The following is a 23668-nucleotide window of genomic DNA, read 5'->3' as shown; positions in this document are numbered from 1 at the left end:
TTTTATTTGTTTTACTCATTTTTATTTTTTATTAATATTATTGTTATTATAGAAACTTATTATGGATGTACTCTCTCACATGGGCAAACTCCTCCCAACCTTCACCAACGGCCCTTCTCCGACCATCTGTGGTAAGTATTTTTTGTTCTTTCTTTTTTTTTTTTATCTTTTTTTGTTTTCATTCTCATTCATATTTTACTAATGATACAGGTTATTAATCCATATGGAGATAGATATTAAGGAAGCTTGTTTTTTCTGGCTGACAACTGGTACTATTATTCTAGGGGGTCTATTCATTGTATGAAAGTAAGTCTCATTATATTCTAGTTATATATATTGTCAATTGTTCACTATGATAATCGTTCACTATGATGATCTACTCAGTCTTGGCTGGTTCCCAAAAATGCTACAAAGGTGAAACCCTCATTGATACCCTGAGGGCTCAATGCTTTTAATCTATGTATCCACTTTGCTTATGCTTTAAGCAGTAATTTATCAATGTTGCCACCTCCTGGGCCCATCTTGGGTTTTTGAATGCCACAAAATTTTAGATTCGCCACGTCTCCTTGATGTATATCCCTCATATGCCTAGCCTAGCCAAGGGAGTGTCCTTCCCTGTTTTTATTGTACTCAAATGTTGTGATATTCTTCGCCTAAGCTGTTGACTAGTTTTGCCCACATAAATTTTGGGGCATCCACATTCAGCTTGACAATTTATAAATTCTCTAATGTCAAACTTCCATCCATCTACTGGGTTAACAAAATCTTTTTTCTTTGGCAGAAATCTGCAAAATGTACATGACCCACATGGATAAGATCCTTTCGATCTGTTTTCTAACCATGTTACCTCTCTCTTCTCTGTATAGTGACTTCTCACCAATTGTTCCCTAATGTTGCGTCCCCGGCGATACGTGACACTAGGATAAGGGCTAAGTACCTCCTTTATATCTGAATCGGCCAATAAAATTGGCCAGTATCTTTTCAGTATTGCCATTACTTGTTTACTGTTCTGGTCAAAGGTTCCGATACATCGGACCAATTTTTTGTCCTGTACTGGTGTCTTTTCTTTTAATAATTCAGATCTTGGAGTGGATCTGGCCCTAGCGAAGGCCCTATGTAGGACCTTCTTGGGATAACCTCTTGTCAGAAAGCGTTGGTACAGCAATTTACATTCAGCCAGGAATGTCTCTTCACTGGAGCAGTTCCTTCTAGCTCTTAAATACTGGCCAGTAGGAATGCCAGCCTTCAGTGGTCTGGGATGACGACTCCCCCATTGTAGGAAACTATTAGTGGAGGTCTCTTTCCTATAGATTTTGATTTGTACACTGCCTCCAGGCTCGAGAGAGATCTCCAAATCAAGAAATTGTAGTGTCTTGCTGTGAATCTCTGACGTGAAGTGCATCCCAATATGATTTGTGTTGATTGCCCTAACAAACTTATTAAAGGGAGTGACAGTGCTCCCCCAAAAAATTAAAATGTCATCAATATAACAACCCCAAAATAAAATGTGCTGTGTGAATTCCCTATAAGTGTGAAAAAAACACTGTGTCCTCCCACCATCCTAAAAATAAGTTTGCAAAATTTGGTGCACATGCCATGCCCATTGCTGTGCCTCTTGTCTGTAAATAAAAGTGCCCATCAAAGATAAAGTAATTGTGTGTGAGCAAAAATTATATCAGTGAAGTGACAAACTTATTGTGACTAGTAAATTGTGTCCCTCTAGTGCACAAAAAGTGTTCAACCGCCTCAATCCCCAATTGATGCTGTATATTAGTGTAAAGTGCTTCTACATCTAAACTTGCTATGAGTGTATCACACAGAAAAGAGATCTCCTCGAGCCTGGAGACAGCGTCTCTTGTGTCTTTAATATTAGAGGGTAGAGAGGTTACAAATGGGCCAAGTATTTGATCAACATACAGACTGATACCCTCGGTCAAGTTGTCATTACCCAAGACTATTGGTCGTCCGGGCATGGGAATCTTTTGCTTATGCAGCTTAGGAGCGCATAGAAAGTCGCCAGTGTTGGTTTGTAATTCATCATCACCTTAAACTCGTCATCTGAGATCATATTATCCTGTTTAGCTTCCATCAAAAGGTTTTTAAGTTCAGGTTAAGTCCCGGCGCATAGGAGTTTGGCGCAGATGACTTAGACTCTGAAGTACACACATGCTCGATGGGGAGGAAAACTACAGGATAACAGAGACTAAGTGAAAGCGTAGACGAGATCGCGCAGGTACGTAGTCTCGAGAGTTCAGCCACAGCGCAGATGTGATCGTGCAGGTGGCAGGAACTCGTTTCCACGAATCAGAGAGCTAGGGTGGATACCTGTAACTGATTGGTGGATGAAATCCTGTAGTCCCGTTGGTTACTCCGAATGTCAGTAAAAAAAAATAATCAATCACAACTCAATGAGTGGAGGAGGCATGCAATGATAGGTTGACAGGACATCAAACAGACATCGGGGGAGTCTATTAATATAACCTATCAGACGCCTGCGCTCATATGCCCACTACCTCTTGATAACGCTGCGGACGAAGTGAAACCTGTCGAGGGGGGCAGAGTAGGGAGACATTTTAACTCAGCAAAGCAGCAGCTCAGGATTGCTAAACGTGTACTGTAGGCACGCTAGGCATCTCAATCATAGCAGAGTTATTAGAGTGCTAAAAAAAGGGGAATGAATACAAGCCTCTATAGATATACAAAAGCGATACAAATGTAGGGTACACTGAGCTACTGACTTGCCAGATTTTAACTGTGTGAGTTTCTAATTAAGTTCTGCACATTTATCTTATAATTTAATAAAGCTTGTGGGAATACCATAAAGAATTTATATATGGGAAAATAGGGCAATTTTTGGATTCCCTTAGGGAATCTATAGTTTAATATTTTATCAAGAGGTCGCATGACCTTAAATAAATTGTATGCATTAGTGATCGTGATGACTGGAAATATTGTGTATTATAGACACCTTTTACCATGTGGTCAGACTTGGTGTATAAATGTGGTCTATTGCACATAACTTTTTTCAAAAGCTGCAAATGATAAATTGATGTCCACTGCAAAAAAATAAAAATAAAATTTCTATACACAAATGCAGTAGTGCCTAAAAATGGCTCTATATAAAAATATGGAATAAAAGAGACTTTTTAAGGACTATTGTACAAACAAAAAAAGGGTAAAGACAGTGATAAATGTCCCCCAATAAGTCTATTAATAAATTAATTCAGATATAACTGTTCAGGTAAACATTTTGTTCATAAAGTGCAAGAATATATCCCAGGTAGAACTGCTGTTAAAGATAGTCAAAATTGATTTAAGAGATCAATGGACCAAATGCATAAGAAAGGTTAACACTTTATTCCATCAAACACCCATTTCTCCTCAGCAGAATCACTAAAATTATATAAATCATTCAAATCATTTAAAATTAATATATCACACATCCTTATATACACACAGCATTTACTTGTGCAAGGAGGTAAAGTGTGACCCCATATTACTGAACCCCATATTAATTACCTCAAAAATGTAAAAACGTTTATTGGTACCTTTTATTAGTGGTTCCTTTAGCCACTCAGTTTTATTCAATCTTCTCTTTATGTTAGTGCTATAAACTAATCATTTTTTAATGTACTGCCCAGAAGTGACAGGTCTTCTATAACTTCAGCAATGAAGAACAATTGTCAGCAAGGACAGATAAATTTAATGGTGCAAAGACAAAGTAAGGCTTCTTTCACACTGCTGCTGCACCCCTAAGGAACGGCCGTCAAACTCTCTCTCACCCACCCTGCCCCCCCAGTTTGATGGGGCGCAACGGGCAACCGAGGGACCCGATAGACCCCATTATAGTCAATGGGGTCCGTCGGAAGCTGCTGTATTTCAGCGGGAGTAGCAGGAGGAAAAAACGTTGCACGACATATTTTTCCTCCTGCCATTTTCCCCGGCAGCCCCAACGACCATCACACTACTGTGTGACAACGGTAGTGTGAAAGGGGCCTAATAGCTCTTTTTTTTCCTATCCCCAACATTAAAGGGGTTCTCCGGTGGAAAACACATATATATATATATATATACATATATATATATTTTATTTTTTTTATCAACTGGTGCCAAAAAAGTTAAACAGATTTGTAAATTACCGTATTTATCGGAGTATACCACGCACCGGCCTATAACACGCACCCTCATCTTACCAAGGATATTTGGGTGAAAAAAGTTTTTTACCCAAATATCCTTGGTAAAATGAGGGTGCGTGTGAGAGGCCGTCGCTGCCGCCGCTTCTCTCCCCCTGGCCATCGGCGCCGCTGCCCCATTGCCTCCCCCATCCCCGGTTTTATAATTACCTGTTGCCGGGGTCGGGTCCACGCTGCTTCTGGCTCCGGTGTGGCGTCTCCTGCGTCGTTGCTATGCGCTGCGAGGCGCAAAGACGAGTGACGTCTTCAACGCGACGTCACTCGTCATTGCGCAGCGCATAGCAACGACGCAGGAAACGCCACACCGAAGCCGGAAGCAGCGCGGACCCGACCCCGGCAACAGGTAATTATAAAATCGGGGGTGGGGGAGGCAATGGGGCAGCGGCGCCGGCAATGGGGCAGCGCGCCGATAGCCAGGGGTAGAGAAGCGGCAGCAGCAGGGCTCTAGACCCCAGGAAAGGCAGGGGGAGAGAAGCAGGCAGCGACGGCTTCTCTCCCCCTGCCTTTCCTTGGGGCTTCTACGGGGTCAGAAAAACCGGGGATGGGGGAGGCAATGGGGCAGCGGTGCCGGCAGTCTCTGGACCCCAGGATAGGCAGGGGCAGAGAATCGGGCAGCGACAGCAGGTCTCTGGACCTGCAAAAGCCGCTGCAGTTCATTGATTTAAAGCGCCCGCTTTAAATCATTGAACTGCAGCGGCTTATCGGCGTATAACATGCAGATAGACTTTAGGCAAAAAATTTTAGCCTAAAAAATGCGTGGTATACGCCGATAAATACGGTAAATATGTAAAAAGGGTGAACTTGCACTCACTGACCATGTAGTTCACTTTTTCACGGGACCTCTGTGCGGCAGGGAGATTAAAGATGAGAGCTCTCAGAGGCTAACAGCCGTTCTCGCGCACAGCTGTGTGCTTCTTCCGGCCTAGAGGATGGAAGAAGCACACAGCTGTGCGTGAAAATGGCTGTTAGCCTCTGAGCGCTCTAATCTTTAAAAAAAAATATGTTTTCCACCGGAGTACCCCTTTAACCAAAAACCGAACCTGGTACTTTAACATATGACTTAAAGGCGTTATGTCAAGATAACAAATTATGCTCTATTCACAATGTTTGATTGGTGGGGGTCTGACTGCTGGAAACCCACTAAGTTCATGAATCGGGGTATCCTGTTTAAATAGAGCAGTAGAGAGTATGTGCACTGGTGCTCCTTTCTAATTCTATGGGACTGCCAAAGATAGCTGAGCACTGTACTTGGTTTACCTTAGGTTGTCCCATAGAATTAGAATAAAGTGGTATTGTGTATAATGAATTGTGGGAGTCCCAGTAGTCAGATCTCTACCATGTAGATACATATGACCTATCCTGTAGATAAGTGAAAAGTTCTCATCTTGGGATTACCTAATTAATATATTCATATATTTGTAACATCATAAAAAATAAAAAATAGCATAATTTCTAAATAATAACACCTAATTTATGGGGTTTCACGGCATTTCATTTTGTTTGGATAGCTAGATCTAAAACAGTGAAAAACAATTGTTTTTCTTAATATACATTCTTACAAAATCCCATCATGCAGCTTTTGTAGCAGTGATTTAGGAGCAGCTCTCCTTTGCAAATCAAATACTTAGTAACACAATAGTGAAGCCTATCTAAGGTGATTGCAGCACAGAAGCGGTGATGCTGTATAAGGCTGGGTTCACATCACGTTTTTGCCATACTATTTTCAATCAGTTTTTCTAAAGAAAACCGTATGGCAAAAAAAGGATGGGACAGTATGGGAAAAAGTTAACCGTATGCGTTTTTAAACTGTATACTGTTTTTAAAAGTGCATAAAAAAAACAAACATAAGTTTTTGAAAATGTTGTCAATTTTTTAAAGGAGGGGTGTTGGGTGGGGACTTTAGGATGCAAGTGCACATGTGCAAAGTAAAAACCGTATACTGTTTCCCATGTGGAACCGTATACATGTGCGTTTCCCATTGATGTCCATGTTAAAAAAAACGTATGCAGTTGCAGTACGGTTTTTAAATCGGAGAAAAAATCGTGGTCAACCACGGTTCTGACTCCGGTTTAAAAAGCGTACTGCAACCGCATACTTTTTTTTTTTAATGGACGTCAATGGGAAATGCACATGTATACGGTTCAATACGGGAAACAGTTTTTACTTTGCACATGCGCATTTGCATCCTAAAGTCCCCACCCAACACCCCTCCCATTAAAAATGGACAACATTTTCAAAAACGTATGTTTTATTTTTTTTTATAAAAATGGACGGAACTGTATGCACTTTTAAAAACAGTAAACAGTTTAAAAACGCATACAGTTAACTTTTTCCCATACTGTTCCATCCTTTTTTTTTTTGCAAAAAAAAAACGGATGGAACAGTATGGGAAAAAGTTAACTGTATGCGTCTTTAAACTGTATACTGTTTTTAAAAGTGCATACAGTTCCGTCCGTTTTTATTTACAAAAAAAACATAAGTTTTTGAAAATGTTGTCCATTTTTAATGGGAGGGGTGTTGGGTGGGGACTTTAGGATGCAAATGCGCATGTACAAAGTAAAAACCGTATACGGTTTCCCCGTATGGAACCGTATACATGTGCATTTCCCATTGACGTCCATATTAATAAAAACGTATGCGGTTGCAGTACGGTTTTTAAACGGGAGACAAAACCGTGGTCAACTACGGTTTTGAGTACGGGAGAAAACTGCATTGCAAGCAAACCGTACGCAACCAGATGCATCCAGGTGCATATGGTTTTCAACTATTTGTCTATGTATACGGTTTTCAATACGGTTCCATTCATTTTCAATAATGAAGACGTACACGGGAAACGTACTTGAAAAACGTGCTGTGAACCCACCCTAACTTTTTTGCTTAGTTTTATAACATGCAACCTGTGTTGCCCCACCCCTGCCCCACCCCTCCCCACCCCCTTATTTTATGTCTCATCTGCCCAATTCCTGTTACCCAACCCTGGTTTTTTATTTTTTTATTTTATACATAGATTTTGTACTTGCTGCGCCCTGGCTTGGGGACACTTGATACGCTGTATGTACATCTTTTATGCTCTCAATAAAACAACTTTGACACAAAAAAGGGGTTAGGGACAGTCATAGGAAATTTTTAAATGTCAGACCACATTTTCTAGCCACTATGACTATTCTGAATTCATGACTAAGCAAAGCTTTAAAAAAGATTGGCTAATCTCTACAACAGACAAGTGGAATTAGAGTTTAACAGTGCAAAATAACAAGAATTTACCTTTCCGGCAAAACATCCCACGGAACGTTTTACATAGGTATGTTCTACATTCACTGTACATGTCAATATGAAGCTGGTATCCATGAAGCCCATACTCAGGGTCAATATCATCCAGTATGGGAACATGTACTGGAAATGTGTAAGGGCTGTAAACATAGATCATGGTAAGACAGAAATGTAAAATGTCAGGAATACTGTCATTACTTAATTATGGTCAACAAAATTAAAACATTTTAAATAAATTACCGGTATGTGTCCTTAATAAATTTCAAAAAATATGGCAAACAGCGTGCAATTCATTTGGACCAACATAAAAATAATATCCAGATCTAATTTCTTTTGATGATGTAGCACTAGGAAATAACGTTTGCAATATAATAACAGATACTAATAAAATATGCAGAATTATTGGTAACAATAAAAACAATAAACCTTAATCAGTATATAACACAGATATGAATATAAATAACATAAATAAAACATTAGCAAGTTTAGTTAGTAACTACATAATCGTATAACAATATTAAATGCAGTCACAGAAGTTCATTCAGGTATTATATATGAATACTAGCTGAGTATCCTGCATTGCCCGGTCTTCCTACCTAAACCTTGTTGGAAAGTAAAAACAACAATAATGTTCTTGTTCTCGTATTGAAACAACATATCCTGTTCGCCACAGTAACTATTCTCTGTGCCTGCCTGTCAGACAGTCAGCAGGATGTTTAAAAGTCCTGGGCAATCTCTGTAGCCCAAGAGTAATGAGATCAGAAGATGTACCAGAAGTCCCACAGACTTGCCAGAAAGTTAAACAGATTTGTAAATTACTTCTATTTAAAAATCTTAATTCTTCCAGTACTTATCAGCTGCTATATGTTCCACAGAGTAATTCTTTTCTTTTTGAATTTCCTTTCTGTCTGACCCCAGTTCTCTCTGCTGACACCTCTGTCCATGTTAGGAACTGTCCAGAGTAGAAGAAAATCCCCATAGCAAACGTATACTGCTCTGGACAGTTCCTGACATGGACAGAGGTGTCAGCAGAAAGAACTGTGGTCAGACAGAAAGGAAATTCAAAAAGAAAAAAAACTTCCTCTGTAGCATACAGCAGCTGATCAGTACTGGAAGGATTAAGATTTTTTTTATAGAAGTAATTTACAAATCTGTTTAACTTTCTGGCACCAGTTGATTAAAAATTTTTTTTCCAGTGGAGTACCCCTTTAAAGAGTACCTCTCATTAAGTAATTTTGTTTTTAATCTGTCCCTACCTGTTCTCTAACTAGCCCTAACCCCCTTCCTGCCTTTTAATTTTTTTTTACCTGTTAAACCTGCCTTCCATCCCTTTTCTTTATTGCTCAGTTCCTTACTGAGCTTCTGGCCGGAGGAAGTGGGTGTGTTTCCCAGCACGGTCAATGTCACTGAAGCCTACTGGAAGCCTACTTCTGACCTCTCCTCTTCTGTGCTGCTCACTGTCGGGTGCGCCCATAGGAGTGCAGCCAATCGCACAGGATGCTGCTCTGGGGTCTAGTCCTCCCTGTTTAGCACTGCACGTGCTGTACAGGGAGGAGGAGTATTAGGAGCAGTACCCTGACCACAGCCGAGATCCGGGATGAAACTAAAACATAAAATGGTGGGTTTATGATGATATTTTACATAGATAAATGCCCCAGTGTGCCAAAAATGTTGATGTCAAAAAGCAATGCACCTCCAGCTGTAGCAAAAACTGCAACTTCCAGCATGCATGTACAGCTATAGTCTGCCCGGGCATGCTGGGAGTTGTAGTTTTGCAACAGCTGGAGGCACCATGGGTGAGCCTTATAGATCAGTGTTTCTCAACAAGCGTTCTTTCAGCTGTTGCAAAACTACAACTTCCAGCATGTCCGGAAAGCATTTGGTTTTATGGGCATACTGGAGGCGCATTTCTTTTTTGACATTTTTTTTTACATATGTATTTGTATGAGAGGCTCTCACATAAAATACAGTAAGACCTCGAAAAGCGCGACGACCAGTGCAGCTTCTACTTCTCTCTCTACATGCGCGTGGCACTGAGCTTGTACCCTGCGCGAGTAGCAGAGTAGCATGGGTCTGTATCCAGGCAGACTGGGGGGGATATGCTAATTTGACACGCCCGGCACATAGCTCGCTCTCGTCGGCTTAACAAACAGGCTTTGAGCGAGCTGTGCTCGTAACCTTGTCCAGACGTCATTTTCTGACCTTGGACTTCTGCCCGGCGGGCAGGAGTCCGAAGTCTGTGCACGTGAGGGGGTAGAAATGTGCACTGGACAAGGAGGGAGATCCCTAGTGGCCGGGATTCCAAAGATGAAAAACTCATAAAACTTTCTTTTTTTAATTAGTTTAACCCCTTAAGGACTCAAGGTTTTTCCGTTATTGCACTTTTGTTTTTTCCACCTTACCGTTAGAAAATCATAACTCTTAAAAATTTTTACCTAAAAATCCATATGATAGCTTATTTTTTGCGCCACCAACTATTTTGTAATGACATTCATTTTACCCAAAAATCTACTGCAAAATGGAAAAAAAAAATCATTGTGCGACAAAATTGAAGAAAAAACGCCATTTTGTAATTTTGGGGGCTTCTGTTTCTACGCAGAACATTTCTGGTAAAAATGACACCTTATCTTTATTCTGTAGGTCCATACAATTAAAATGATACCCTACTTATATAGGTTTGATTTTGTCGTACTCCTGGAAAAAATCATAACTACATGCAGGAAAATGTATATGTTTTAAATTGTCATATTCTGACCCCTATAACTTTTTTATTTTTCTGCGTATGGGGCGGTATGAGGGCTCATTTTTTTGTGCCGTAATCTGAAGTTTTTAGCGGGATCATTTTTCTATTGATCAGACTTTTTGATCGCTTCTAATTAATTTTTTCATGATATAAAAAGGTGACAAAAAATACGCTATTTTGGACTTTGGATTTTTTTTGCGCGTACGCCATTGACCGTGTGAATTAGCAATATATTTTTATACTTCGGACATTTATGCATGCGGGAATACCACTTATGTTTATTTCAAACTTTTATTAGGGAAGGGGTTAAATGATCTTTATTAACTTTTTTTTCACTTTTTTTGCAGTGTTATAGCTCCCATAGGGGGATATTACACTGCGCACACTGATCTTTTACATTGATCTTTGTTATCTCATAGGAAACCATTGATCGATGATTCTGCCGCTTGACTGCTCACACCTGGATCTCAGGCACTGAGCAGTCATTCGGTGATGCATGAGGCAGGTAAGGACCCTCCTTGTGTCTGCCAGCTGTTCGGGACACCGCGATTTCGCCGCGGCGGACCCGAACAGCCCACTGAGCTAACTGGCAGTACTTTACTTTCACTTCAGACACGGCAATGAACTTTGAACGCTGCGTTTAAAGCGTTATTAGGGCGCAGCACCGGGTCCCGGCCATTGTTAGAGGTACGCCCTGAGCCCTTAAGTGGTTAAATTAGACATATTTATTTTTTCAACATGAAGAATAAAATATCAAAAAATAATTTAAATGAGAGAGGCCATTTAACATTTAAGACAAAACCCCCACCCTGACATAACAGGGTGGGTTAGGGTTGATTTAACCCTACTATATTTAGTTAACATACATATGTGGCAATTTTTATCAAAATATCTCCAGCCACTTGGAAGCTGGAACAAACATACATACATACATACGATAAGTTTTATAGATAGATGAAGTAAACTTCAATGTAAACTGAATGACTAAACACAGCTTACAATCCTGCGCATCAATGTGCAGAATATTGTAAGTGTGAATAGACCATTAAAGAGAATTGAACCATAAGTGACTTGATCAAATCAGTCTCAGTTTTTATTCTAGTTGCCATTTTAATGTGCTAATTAGATTTATTTACATGTGTATTTTTCCTAATTGTGTCCTTCTCTAAGTAAAGAGAAAGGAATTTTTAGCCTAAAGTCTATGTGCGTGTTATACGCCGATACCGCCCCAGGAAAGGCAGGGGGAGAGAGGCCGTCGCTGCCCGCTTCTCTCCCCCTGCCTTCCCTGGGGTCTAGAGCCCTGCTGCCGGCCCTTCTCACTGACTATCGGTACCGGCGCCGATAGCCAGGGGGAGAGAAAGGGCAGCGGCACCCATTACCGGCGCCGCTGCCCCGTTGCCTCCCCCCATCCCCGGTGGCATAATTACCTGGGTCGGGTCCGCGCTGCTGCAGGCCTCCGGCGTGCGTCCCCTTCGTCGTTGCTATGCGCTGCACGGTGCGGCGCATGACGTCAGTGCGCCACGCCGTGCATAGCAATGACGCAGGGGACGCACGCCGGAGGCCTGCAGCAGCGCGGACCCAACCCAGGTAATTATGCCACCGGGGATGGGGGGAGGCAACGGGGCAGCGGCGCCGGCAATGGGTGCCGCTGCCCCTTCTCTCCCCCTGGCTGTCGGCGCCGCTTCTCTGCCCCTGGCTATAGGCGCCGGCAATGGGGCGCCGGTACCGATAGTCAGGGGGACAGAACGGGCAGCGGCGCCGATAGCCCGGTGGAGAGAAGGGCCAGCAGCATGGCTCTAGATCCCAGGAAAGGCAGGGGGAGAGAAGCGGGCAGCAACGGCCTCTCTCCCCCTGCCTTTCCTGGGGATGTATCGTGGTATACACGCGCACACACGCACCCTCATTTTACCATGGATATTTGGGTAAAAAACTTTTTTTTACCCAAATATCCTTGGTAAAATGAGGGTGCGTGTTATAGGCCTGTGCGTGGTATACCCCGATAAATACGGTAGTTATCCATGATTATATAACTATTGCATCTTCTAATTACGTGTGTTACACTGCCATTTTATCAATAAGGAATTGGGGGTGGAATTGGAAATTTCAAGTCTTAACTTTGACATTAAGTTTCTGATCATGCCATGATGTGTGTGAGAAGATATGTTATTCAATGGGATTTCAGAATTAACAAAGAGATTATATATCTGTGTTGGGGAGTCAAGACAACCCATGAATTTGTAGGCTGAGAAAAGTACACACTGGTGCCCGGGTACTCCTGTGGAAAACTTTTTTTTTTTTTATCAACTGGTGCCAGAAAGTTAAACAGATTTGTAAATTACTTCTATTTAAAAATCTTAATCCTTCCAGTACTTTTTAGGGGCTATATACTACAGAGGAGATGCTTATCTTTTTAGATTTCTCTGATGTCATGACCACAGTGCCCTCTGCAGTCCTTTTTAGGAACTGTCCAGAGCAGCATATGTTTGCTATGAGGATTTTCTCCTGCTCTGGACAGTTCTTAATACTGAGCACAGTCACACTGGAGGCAACTGGGAGCAGGCTGAATGTCGGCCTAATGCTGCTCTAATTGCCCACTGGCCCCTGGTTTTTGCTCATCACACACAGGTAGGTTAGCGTTAGGTCCCGTGCCATTTGAGAAACCTTGGCGTTGGGTGTGCGGGCTCTGGTATGTCCTTCATATAAGGATTTTAACATCAGTGTTAAGGGATAGCCAATGTCATTGTTTACATCTACCACAGTACTGCACCTACCGTAAATTTCTGTATTGCACCATACTAATTCATATAATTTCATACACATATTAAAATTATCTTAAAGGGGTACTCCAGTAGAAATTTTTTTTCATACAGCAGATAAGTACTGAAAGGATTAACCCCTTAAGGACGCAGCTCATTTTCACCTTAAAGGTGCAGCCCTTTTTTGCAAATCTGACCACTGGCACTTTATATATTAATAACTCTGGGACGCTTTTACCTTTCTGATTCAGAGATAGTTTTTTCGCGACATATTCTAACATAGCGGTAAATTTCTGCCATTACTTGCATCCTTTCTTGGTGAAAAATCCCCAAATTTCATGAAAATTTTGCAGTTTTCTAACTGTGAAACGCTCTGCTTGTAAGGAAAATGGATATTTATGTTGACATCATAAAGTTGACATGTTTTTACTTTTTAAAAGACATTAGAGGGCTTCAAAGTATAGCAGCAATTTCCTAAATTTTCACGAAAATTTCAAAATCTGCATTTTTCAGGGACCAGTTAAGTTTGAAGTGGATTTGAGGGGCCTTTCTGTGAGAAATACCCCATAAATTACCACATTATAGAAACCACACCCCTCAAAGTATTCAAAATGACATTCAGAAAGTTTGTTAACCCTTTAGGTGTTTAACAAGCATATCAGCAAAGTGGAGGAGAAAAATCAAAATCTGCATTTTTTACACTAACATGTTCTTCTGTAGCCCAATTTCTCTTGAGTATGAAAATACCTCATATGTTGACATAAAGTGCTCTGCTGGCTCACAACATGGCTCAAAAGGGAAAGAGCAAGTGTGGGATTTTTTTTTTTAATGCATTTTGCCGTCCTGGTTTTTGGGGGCCATGTTGCATTTAGGAAGCCCCCATGGTGCCAGAACAGCAAAAAAAACACATGGCATACTATTTTAGAAACTACACCCCTCAAGGAACGTAACAAGGGGTATAGTGAGCTTTAACACCTCACAGGTGTTTGACGACTTTGCGTTGACGTTGGACGTGAAAATGGAAAATTAGATTTTTCACACTAAAATGGTGTTACCCCCAAATTTTTCACAAGGGGTAATAGGAGAAAAAGCTCAATTTCTCCCGATTAAGAAAACGCCCCATCTGTGGACATTAAATACTCTGCTGGCGCACTACAGGTCTCAGAACAGAAGGAGCGCCATTGGACTTTTGGAGAGAGAATTTTGCTGAAATTGAAGTCGGGGCCATGTGCATTTACAAACCTCCCATGGTGCCAGAACAGCAGAAACCCCCACATGTGACACCATTTTGGAAACTACACCCCTCCAGGAACGTAACAAGGGTTACAGTGAGTACTTATACCTCACAGGTTTTTTGAACAATGGGCTGTTAAAGTGAAAAATTCACAGTATATTGATAATGTTAGCCCAAATGTTTCATTTTCACATGGGGTACTAGGGCAAAAGGCCCCCAAAATATGTAGTGCAATTTCGCCTGAGAAAGAAAATACCCCATATATGGATGTAAACTGCTCTGCGGGTGAACTGCAATGCTCAGAATAGAAGGAGTGCTATTGGGCTTTTGGAGTGAAAAGTTTGTTGGAATTGAAGTCGGAGGCCATGTGCATTTAAAAAGCCCCCATTATCCAAGAACAGCAGTAACCCCACATATGTAACACCATATTACAAACTACAACCCTCAAGAAACGTAACAAGGGTTATACACCTCCCATGTTTTGAACAGTGGGCCGTAAAATAATTGATTTTTAACACAATGCCTGGTATTAACCAAATTTAGTAAGTAGTAAGAGAAAAAAAGCTCCACAAAATTTGTAGCCCAATTTTTCCAGAATAAGGAAATACCCCATATAAGGCAGTAAAGCACTATGCGGGTGCAAAACAGGGCTTAGGAGACAGCACCAATGAGATTTGAGGCCTAATGTGGTGTTTCGCACTGCAATGGTTGAGATTCTGACATAAAATCTAAAAAAATAACAAAAAATGGCAAGTGACCACAATTTTGAAACTACACCCCTCAAGGAAAGTAACAAGGGGTACAGCGAGTACTTACACCTCACATGTTTTTTGAAAAGTGGACCATAAATTGAAAAATAATTTTTTTTTACACTAGAATGAAAATAGCAATTTTAATACTGATATGCAAATTATTTTCCCAGAATGTGATGTGTGGGGCCGTCCCTATTCTGTTATTTCAAATGAGCACCCCGCTCAGGTGGGGAGAGAGCGCTGCGCATTTGAGGCAACTGAAAACCCACAATGCTGTTGACTCCGTGTCCCATAACCCATTTTTTTAGGAAAAAATAAATAAAATGATATTGGTGTTTTGGTTTTAAAATTTGAAATACAATGTACTCTGGACTGGTACATTGGAGTCAAATTCTGGGGAATGAAAATCAGGTGAAAGGATGAAAAAATTAGAACTCCATGGAAGTGTGATACTCGCTCAAGCAATTCTTAATGCAGAGGCCAGGGTGATCGAGGCAAGAGTTTCACTGAGTGTTGGTGTTCTTCTGAATCCCCCTCTTGCAACACACTCTGCATTTTTTTCTGGGACTGTTCTTTCTTTCCAGTGTGGGGGACCTCACCTGGAAAGTGTTGGCCGGGGACGATCCAGGGGCCCACAGGTCCAGAGGTGCTCTGACCCGCTCTATGGCAGTCACCAAAGATCAGGGCCTTTAGAACTTCCTCTTGGAACTGGAGGTATGTCCCTGTGTTGCCAGCATACTGGGACAGTACAAAAGAGTGATACATGGCAACCTGTATCATGTAGACCGCAACTTTTTTGTACCATACCAGTGTTTTCCACATGGCATTATATGGCTTGAGGACTTGATCAGAAAGATCAACTCCCCCCAAATACAGATTGTAGTCCAGAATACAATCGAGTTTGAGGACCAGTCCCACGGTACCTCGCACAGGGACAGGGGTGCTGCTGTTCCCATGAATTGTGGTGAGCATAACGACATCCTTCTTGTCCTTATACCTGACCAGCAACAGGTTTTTATGGGTAAGGGCACAGGACTCACCCCGGGGGATAGGAATTTGGAGGGGATAGGAAGGAAGGCCTCTTTGATTCTTCTGGACTTTCCCACAAGCGAGCGTGGATCTGGCGGCGAGGGATGTGAAGAGAGAGATACTAGTATAAAAGTTATCCATGTATAGATGGTAACCTTTATCTAGCAATGGGTGCAAAAGGCCCCAAACGATTTTCGAGCTAACACCCAGAATGGGGGGACATTTTGGGGGTTCAATACGGGAATCTTGACCCTCATACACCATAAACTTGCAAGTGTACCCTGTGGTACTCTCGCAAAGTTTATACATGTTCACCCCATACCGCACTCGCTTGGTTGGGATGTATTGCCGGAAGCTGAGTCTCCCCTTAAAGCTGATAAGAGACTCATCAATAGCGACCTCCCTTCCAGGGACATAGGCCTCCCAAAATTTGGCCCCGAAGTGATTAATGACCGGCCTGATTTTATACATGCGGTCATATGTGGGATCAGTTTGGGGGGACATGCTGCATTATCAGCATAATGCAAACATTTCCAAATGGCCTTGAACCGGGGACATGCCATGGCCATATTATAGAGAGGGGTCGGGTAAAGGACATCCCCACTCCAATATTGCCTGACATTGGGTTTTTCAACAAAGCCCATATGCAGCACGAGACCCCAATTTCGGCTGCATCGACTGGGAACCAGCCACCGGGCCTAGCCAAAAGTGAGGCCGGGTTTGCAGCAACGAACTGTTGGGCATACATGCTCAACCAACAGGTTGACAAAGTCATCACTGAAATATAACTAAAAAAGTCTATTTCAGTGACCCTGACGATGTCAATCTTAACTTCTGAGTCGCCAACAAATTCAGTAATCACGGGCTCGTGGTCCGCTGGCTCAGTCCAGGGCACCAGTGAACTTGGCAGGGGTGCTTGACGTGTATGAACCCCAGGGGGACTCATACTAGCATGGGGCACAGGGTCAGAAGCAGAGGAGGTTTGCGGTCCTGTATGGCGGCGTCTCTACCCCCTTGGTGGCTCATCATAAGAAAGCAGATGATGAGGAAATAAGGAAGGTGGGGTCTTCCTCGTTCTCTGTGGCGCTTTCAGTGTCGGAAGTATGGCATATGCCTCCTCCGCTGAAAGCGCCCTGTGGGCCATTTCCCTATTCTAATGGGGATGGGGGTGTGTATATGTGTGTGGGGAAAACTTTATTTGTGTATATGCTGTGTGTGGTGCGAGACTTCTAGCACATAAATAGCCCTGTGCCAAAAAAAAAAAAAAAAAGTGTTTACCTAATAAGTGGTGTGCACACTGACTAGCGCTTGGTGGCGGCAGGAGGCGCAGAGGTCAGTGGGTGGTCCAGCCACTCAATCCAAAATAGTGGCTGGTGGCACATAAACAGACCCAAACACAAAATACCCGAAAAATAAAATAATAAAACACTTAATCCCGAAAAATGCACCCGCCTGAACCCAAAAAAAATACGCTGATCTGTGATAAATCACTGACAGCAGTGGGGCAGGCCACATACAGAGGTACGGTCCATCCACACAGCACAGGCCTGCTACTGGTGGCACGGACCGCCTATAGGTGCAAAAAAAAAAAAAAACGCTCATTAGTACTACGGGACTGATCAGCAGCGGGTAGGCTTCAGTTAAAGGTACTGCGGACCTGCGGACCCCTACAGTATGGTACGCTGAAAAAAAACTATATATATTTTTTTACTCCTAACCTGTCCCTATCTAAGGGGGCACTTTTTTCACTCTGAGGGGAGAGATGGCAGCACAGGGCTCCGTCCTGCACACGTGATCACTGAAGTATGGTGGGAAGAACATAGCAACATGCTCCTTCACCCACCTCACCCCTCCCCATACTTCTGTTATACTGGTATTACACCACTGATCATCATCCTTATCTGGGGTTACACGTGACCCCCATGACCCGGGAATTGCTGGAGATCGCTGGTTTGTATTAACCGGCGATCTACCAATATATATGAACAGTTCGTAAGACAAACAGAGGTGTCAGCAGAGAGCACTGTTGTCAGACAGAAAAAACAACTCAGCTTCAGCAGCTGATAAGTACTGGTAGGATTGAGATTTGATTTTTTTAATACTAGTAATTTACAAATCTAGTATATAATCACTGGCGCAGGGATGGTTCCCTTTTAGGCAGCCAAGATACAACAATAAGGGTCCTGGCTGGGGCCCAAAAAGAGAAATAAACTGAAGAATAAATTGTATTTGTGTATCGGCGCACATAAAAGGAACACACATATGGGAACAAACTTACTAATGCAGTTGATTTATTAGCATCTGTATAGGATAAGAAGATTCTGAGGAGTGAGCTGGTATTGGTTTCGTTCACTAGGCAGAGAAAAAATAAAAAACGGCTTTTGAGTAAACAATCCAGGTACTGTGTCTATGTCATCGGATTGTATCGAGTTTGTACTGCTAAGTATTGTAGCAAGAGAACTTACTTTTATCCAGCGCCAATACATGGTACCATATACAGATTTACACCTTACTATTACTGTTTACATGTAAGCACATTGTATTATATACAAATCACTTAATCATATTTATTTTACAAATATATGTAGTGAGTGAGACAGAATTTTTCCGTCAACTTCGGTCATTGAGGTGGGGGGTCGGCACCTATCTTCATCATAGTTCAACCCTCACAAGATAAAAGTAAGTTCTCTTGCTACAATACTTAGCAGTACAAACTCGATACAATCCTATGACATAGACACAGTACCTGGATTGTTTACTCAAAAGCCGTTTTTTATTTTTTCTCTGCCTAGTGAAAGAAACCAATACCAGCTCACTCCTCAGAATCTTCTTATCCTATACAGATGCTAATAAATCAACTGCATTAGTAAGTTTGTTCCCATATGTGTGTTCCTTTTATGTGCGCCGATACACAAATACAATTTATTCTTTAATTTACAAATCTGTTTAACTTTCTGGAGCCAGTTGATATGGAAAGAATAGTTTTTCACTGGAATACCCCTCTAATAGTTACAAGTTTTTAGTCAACAACCCTTTAAGTGTGCAGGAGTCAATTTCTTGCAATCAGCTCTCACCAAGACCAGTAGCCATTAGTATACAGTGTTTCCAGAAGCTAACAAGCTAACAATTTCTTAAACAAAACATATAATGTTAACACACTGATTGATCCTCTTTATAGCTATATGCGTCGGAGCTAGGTATGCCGTCGGCCTAAATGCGCAAAGTAGTAATTTACATATTAGCAACAGAGGCTAATATAGCTTGTATTTCTGGAACGGCAGCACAGATCTGGGTAAGCGATAGAACATTTTTATCTGGTTCACCCGAACTATAACCCCATCTATTGGGATTAGTGCCTGTGAACCAGCTTTGAGTTTTCCTTTAATGGAACCTGAGAGCTATTTCTTATCCTCTTAAATTACACAGTCAAGTAATCTTTTTTTAAATCATGAACTTTCAATGTCACCTATAAACCACTCTGTCAGGACTATATATTTGGGATAAAATAGGCTCTGAAGTAGGAAACCCTGTCTGAAATCCTATACAAGCGGTCACTAATAGGCGGACCTCTGTCCGGCTCCAGACTCAGCTCTGCAATAGAGCCAAAAAATTAACTGTGCAACTTGCCTCCATCCAGGGGGTACAAGTATGTCACTGTAGGTTCTTTTACACCTGGCACTGGTAAACTGTACTACACCCTTTTTCTGTAAATAGTGATGTTCTTCCCCTTTGTCTGTAATATGACATCCTATGGAAGAGCATGTAACATTCACATCACTCTGCTTCCTCCCTAGCGAAAAAAACACAGACGAGGAGGCAGAATGACATGAATGTTCCATGCTACTCCATAGGACGACATAATACAGATGGTTGAGTGGAGGGGGGGGGGGGGAATACTACTATTTACAGGGAGCTGATATTACCTATGGGAAGGAGGCTGAAGGAAAAAGGACCCTTAACACATGGCGCTGCAAACTCTTAGATGGAAGAAACAGTAGGACTCAGTAGGACTATTTATTAGTAAAAAACAAACAAACAATAAAACAGGTGATTACAGGTTTCGGGAGGAGCCATCCCTTCCTCAGATCAGGAGGGAAGGCTCCTCCAGAAATGCGTAATCACTTGTTTTATTATTAATAAATGGTCCTGCTGAGGACTGTTAACCACTATCTGGACTTCGTTTCTTCCATCTACGAGTTTGCAGTGCTATGTTTTAAGGGTCCTTTTTCCTTCAGGCTCCTCCACAGGACAACACGGTCGGTTTATGCAACCCATTGGCTTGTCAGCAACTCACATCTGATGGTAGGTCATTATCGCTTGGGTTATATGCCTTCTATTTTCTACCTTGAGATGAGCGGCCATCTATAAGCCCCATGGGGTATCCCCACATCTCTTCTCCCATATATCCTAGGGTAATACACGTGGGGCCGTCCATCGTTCCTTCTCTCTTTTCTACATTACCTATGGGAGGCTGTTACTACTGTCAGGAGGGGCTACTTCAATATACACAGGAATGATACTACCTATTTGGGGCTGTTATTATCTATGGAGGGGTTGCTACTACCGACAGGGGGGATTTTTTGGACCTTTGCTTGAGGAAATTTTCTCTTATCGTACCTTTGAATTTTAATTAAATACCCCTGTCTTATAACGTAGTAGGGCATATAAAGAGAGGCTGCACATAACCCGAACCCTTTAATACAGTATTACAAACTTTAATAAAAGAGATAAATAGTATAATATATTCAAATCTATTACCTGCCTGCAGATCCCAAGAAACTCTTCTCCAGCAATTGATGATAATGTAGTGTTCCCATCACAAATGCTATTTCAGAACCTTTCTAAAATAAACAAGAGCCATGGTAGGAATTAACATAACAATAACATTAACAATACTGAACAGTTAACAATACTGAATATTGACAGTTTTTTTGCAATGCAGAAAACTTAAAAAAAAAAAAATGTATGTACTAAAAACAATATATGATAGAGGGACAGAAGCTGAGTGATATATACAATTTGTATGATTTGAAGAAGGTTTATGAATGAAAATCAGAATACAGTAAATTCTAGCAGGAGTCCTAGGATAGACTGGGAGTCCTGCTTCTCCCCACCCACACAGTCTGATTGACAACATTCCCTGTACAGTGATCCCTAAACTTACAATGGCCTCAACATACCATAGTTTCAACATACAATGGTCTTTTTTGGACTATTGTAACTTGACAGACTCAACATGCAATGCTATGGAATCTGCAAAACGTGTCAATGGCTGGAAGAACTGACCAATCAGAATGGACATTCACTGGTAAAACCCCTGTATTCCTAAAGTGCATGCACTGACTGGTGTATGGTAGCGCCCCCTACAGTACAGGGAGGTATTACATGTTCTTTACTACTTTTAACTTTGTCTCCTAGGATCATGTCAGAATAGTTGGGATTTACTGTTCTCTGCATTTTACTCATGAATCTGCTTCGAATCATATAAATCTATATATCACTGTGCTCAGCTTATGTCCCTCTCTTATATGTTGCTCTCAGATAGGAAAACATAAATCACCTGACAGGTTTTTTCCTGTGGAATATTATAAACTAATACTGATTGCACAATATACACTGGTGACAGATTACATTTATTTCACATTTAAATGTTTTTATTTAATTTATGTATTTATTTTTTAATTGAGGTAAAAATGGTTCCAAAAAGAATAACCTATTTTTTTCTGAAGTTACCTCAAAAGAAAACAATATTTATTAATGGTCATTTGCATTCTGTCCCTGATCATATAAAATAAAGCTTGGTCTTAAAGTGTTACTGTCATTAAAAACAACCTTTGACATGTCAATCAGAAGTCTATACAGAGAAATGTACAGATGTCAAGCAGAGTGCAATGCCGCCTGCTTCTCCGTTTTTGTTTGGATTGGACTTTTTGATCGCTTATTATTAATTTTTCTTATATGAAGTGACCAAAAACTTGCAAGTTTTTACTTTGGAATTTTTTTTTTTTCACGTATAAGCCATTTATGCACGCGTACCACATAGGTTTATTTTTTATTACATTATTTTATTTAAAAACAAATGGGAAAAGGTGGGATCATTCAAACTTTTGTTTAACCATTAGATCCCACATTTAGACTCCACGATCGGCATTGTCCAGCCCGATGTTCATCATTAACCATGGGTCCTGGCTGCTGATAGTAGTCGGGACCCACCAAGTATTAAGCGCACTCAGCTCACTGGCGCGCTTCAAACTGTGGGAGCCGGAACAGGGCGTACAGGTACAGAGAATTATTACCATGAGAAAGTGATATGATCTATATTCAAAATGGAGTTGTTTTATGATATTTTTAAGTAATGGCTTTAAGTTGTGATAATGAGTCACAGAGATAGGAAACAGTCCTAAATTATGATTAACATTGCATATTATTTACCTGAATAATGCGAAAAAACATAATGTGATCAGGTGCCACTTACCAGTAAATAGTGTAATATTTCAGGGGACGTGAAAGTTTCAGGGGACGTGGCTTAACCTCTTCCCGACCCATGACATACATGTACGTCATGGATCGGGTGAGTATATGACACGGTACCATGAGTCGGATCCGCGTCATACGCGGCAAATGCCTGCTGCGGGGTCAGACTGCTCCGATGTCCATCATCTGCCATGCCCCACAGCCTCCAGCTAGTTCTTGTAGCAAGGGGCCGCTGCTAATAGCTGACATGTGGTGGCCAGCTATTAACCCTTTAGATCGACGCTGTCTAAAGGGACCTGTAAAAGCGCTCTGGTGGTCCAGTGGGGTGGATCCCCCGCAGCGCAATTGCAGAGGGGCAATGCACTATGGAGGTAGCCGGAGGGCTAACCTTTGCTTCCTTCAGCCCGGTCCGATGCTCTGCATTTGATTGAGCCTGGCTAAGCAGGCTCAACCAAATGATCGCAGGGCACACAGATCAGTGGAGTTCTATGGAACCCCATTGATCTGTATGAGGAATCTAATAGTCCCCTAAGCGCAGCTTAAATTTTCGGTTTCGGCCCAAAATTTCCCTTTCGGTGCATCCCTAGTAATATTATTATATAATTTTCGGATATATCTAATATTTATGCTTTACACAATTTCCCTAGTAAAGTTGAAAAAAGCCTGTCTCGTTCAATCTAAAATAAAGACATTTATTGTTATTTATATCCATGACACAATACAAACCTTAAAACCTATTGATTTACAGTCATAATAAAAATAGTAAATGGACTGTTTTCCTCTAGAAGGCCTGTCTATAAGGCATTTATATATAGTGTAAAATATATACTTTTCTGACATCTGTTGTAGGAGGTTGGCATTAAACCAAGATACAGCATCTATCGGAATTAAAGCTTACCTTCCACAATCCAACAATTAGACCAGGGTGAAGATGGATAATTTTAACGTGTATATCCTGACCAATGTATCTACCAGGAACCTGTTTGTCTTTCAAGTCATATTCCGCAATGAGCGAGAGCCTTTGGAGCCTTAATAAAAAAAAACACATGTCCCAAAAATCATTTCAGCTTCATTAATATCATTGCGTATAAAGAAATATATGAGCAACAAAGCACTTGAAGGGGGCAGTATAGGGGTATTCGAATGGAAAAAAATTTAACAATGGTTGATAGTCGTGCTGGCATCACATGGTTGTTACACAACATCACTAAGAAGAC

The 23668-nt window shown here is 41.4% G+C and overlaps 1 protein-coding gene across 4 annotated transcripts in view; it reads right to left on the bottom strand.

Moving 5' to 3' along the window:
• Nucleotides 1-23668, bottom strand: part of FBXO15 (F-box protein 15) — a 122127-nt gene that overhangs the window by 28676 nt on the left and 69783 nt on the right. For all 4 annotated transcript variants that reach the window (XM_056521450.1, XM_056521448.1, XM_056521452.1 and 1 more), the window contains exons 7-9: nucleotides 23350-23479; nucleotides 20736-20818; nucleotides 7458-7603 (exon numbers count right to left, since the gene is read on the bottom strand). In XM_056521450.1, the coding sequence (XP_056377425.1) occupies nucleotides 7458-7603; nucleotides 20736-20818; nucleotides 23350-23479 (359 nt within the window). The remainder of the gene's footprint in view (nucleotides 1-7457; nucleotides 7604-20735; nucleotides 20819-23349; nucleotides 23480-23668) is intronic.

This window comes from Hyla sarda, chromosome 5, assembly GCF_029499605.1.
Source record: "Hyla sarda isolate aHylSar1 chromosome 5, aHylSar1.hap1, whole genome shotgun sequence".
In the NCBI taxonomy this organism is placed as follows: domain Eukaryota; kingdom Metazoa; phylum Chordata; class Amphibia; order Anura; family Hylidae; genus Hyla; species Hyla sarda.
The sequence above is the reverse complement of the archived record's forward strand: the minus strand, read 5'-3'. Positions and strand labels throughout refer to the sequence as shown.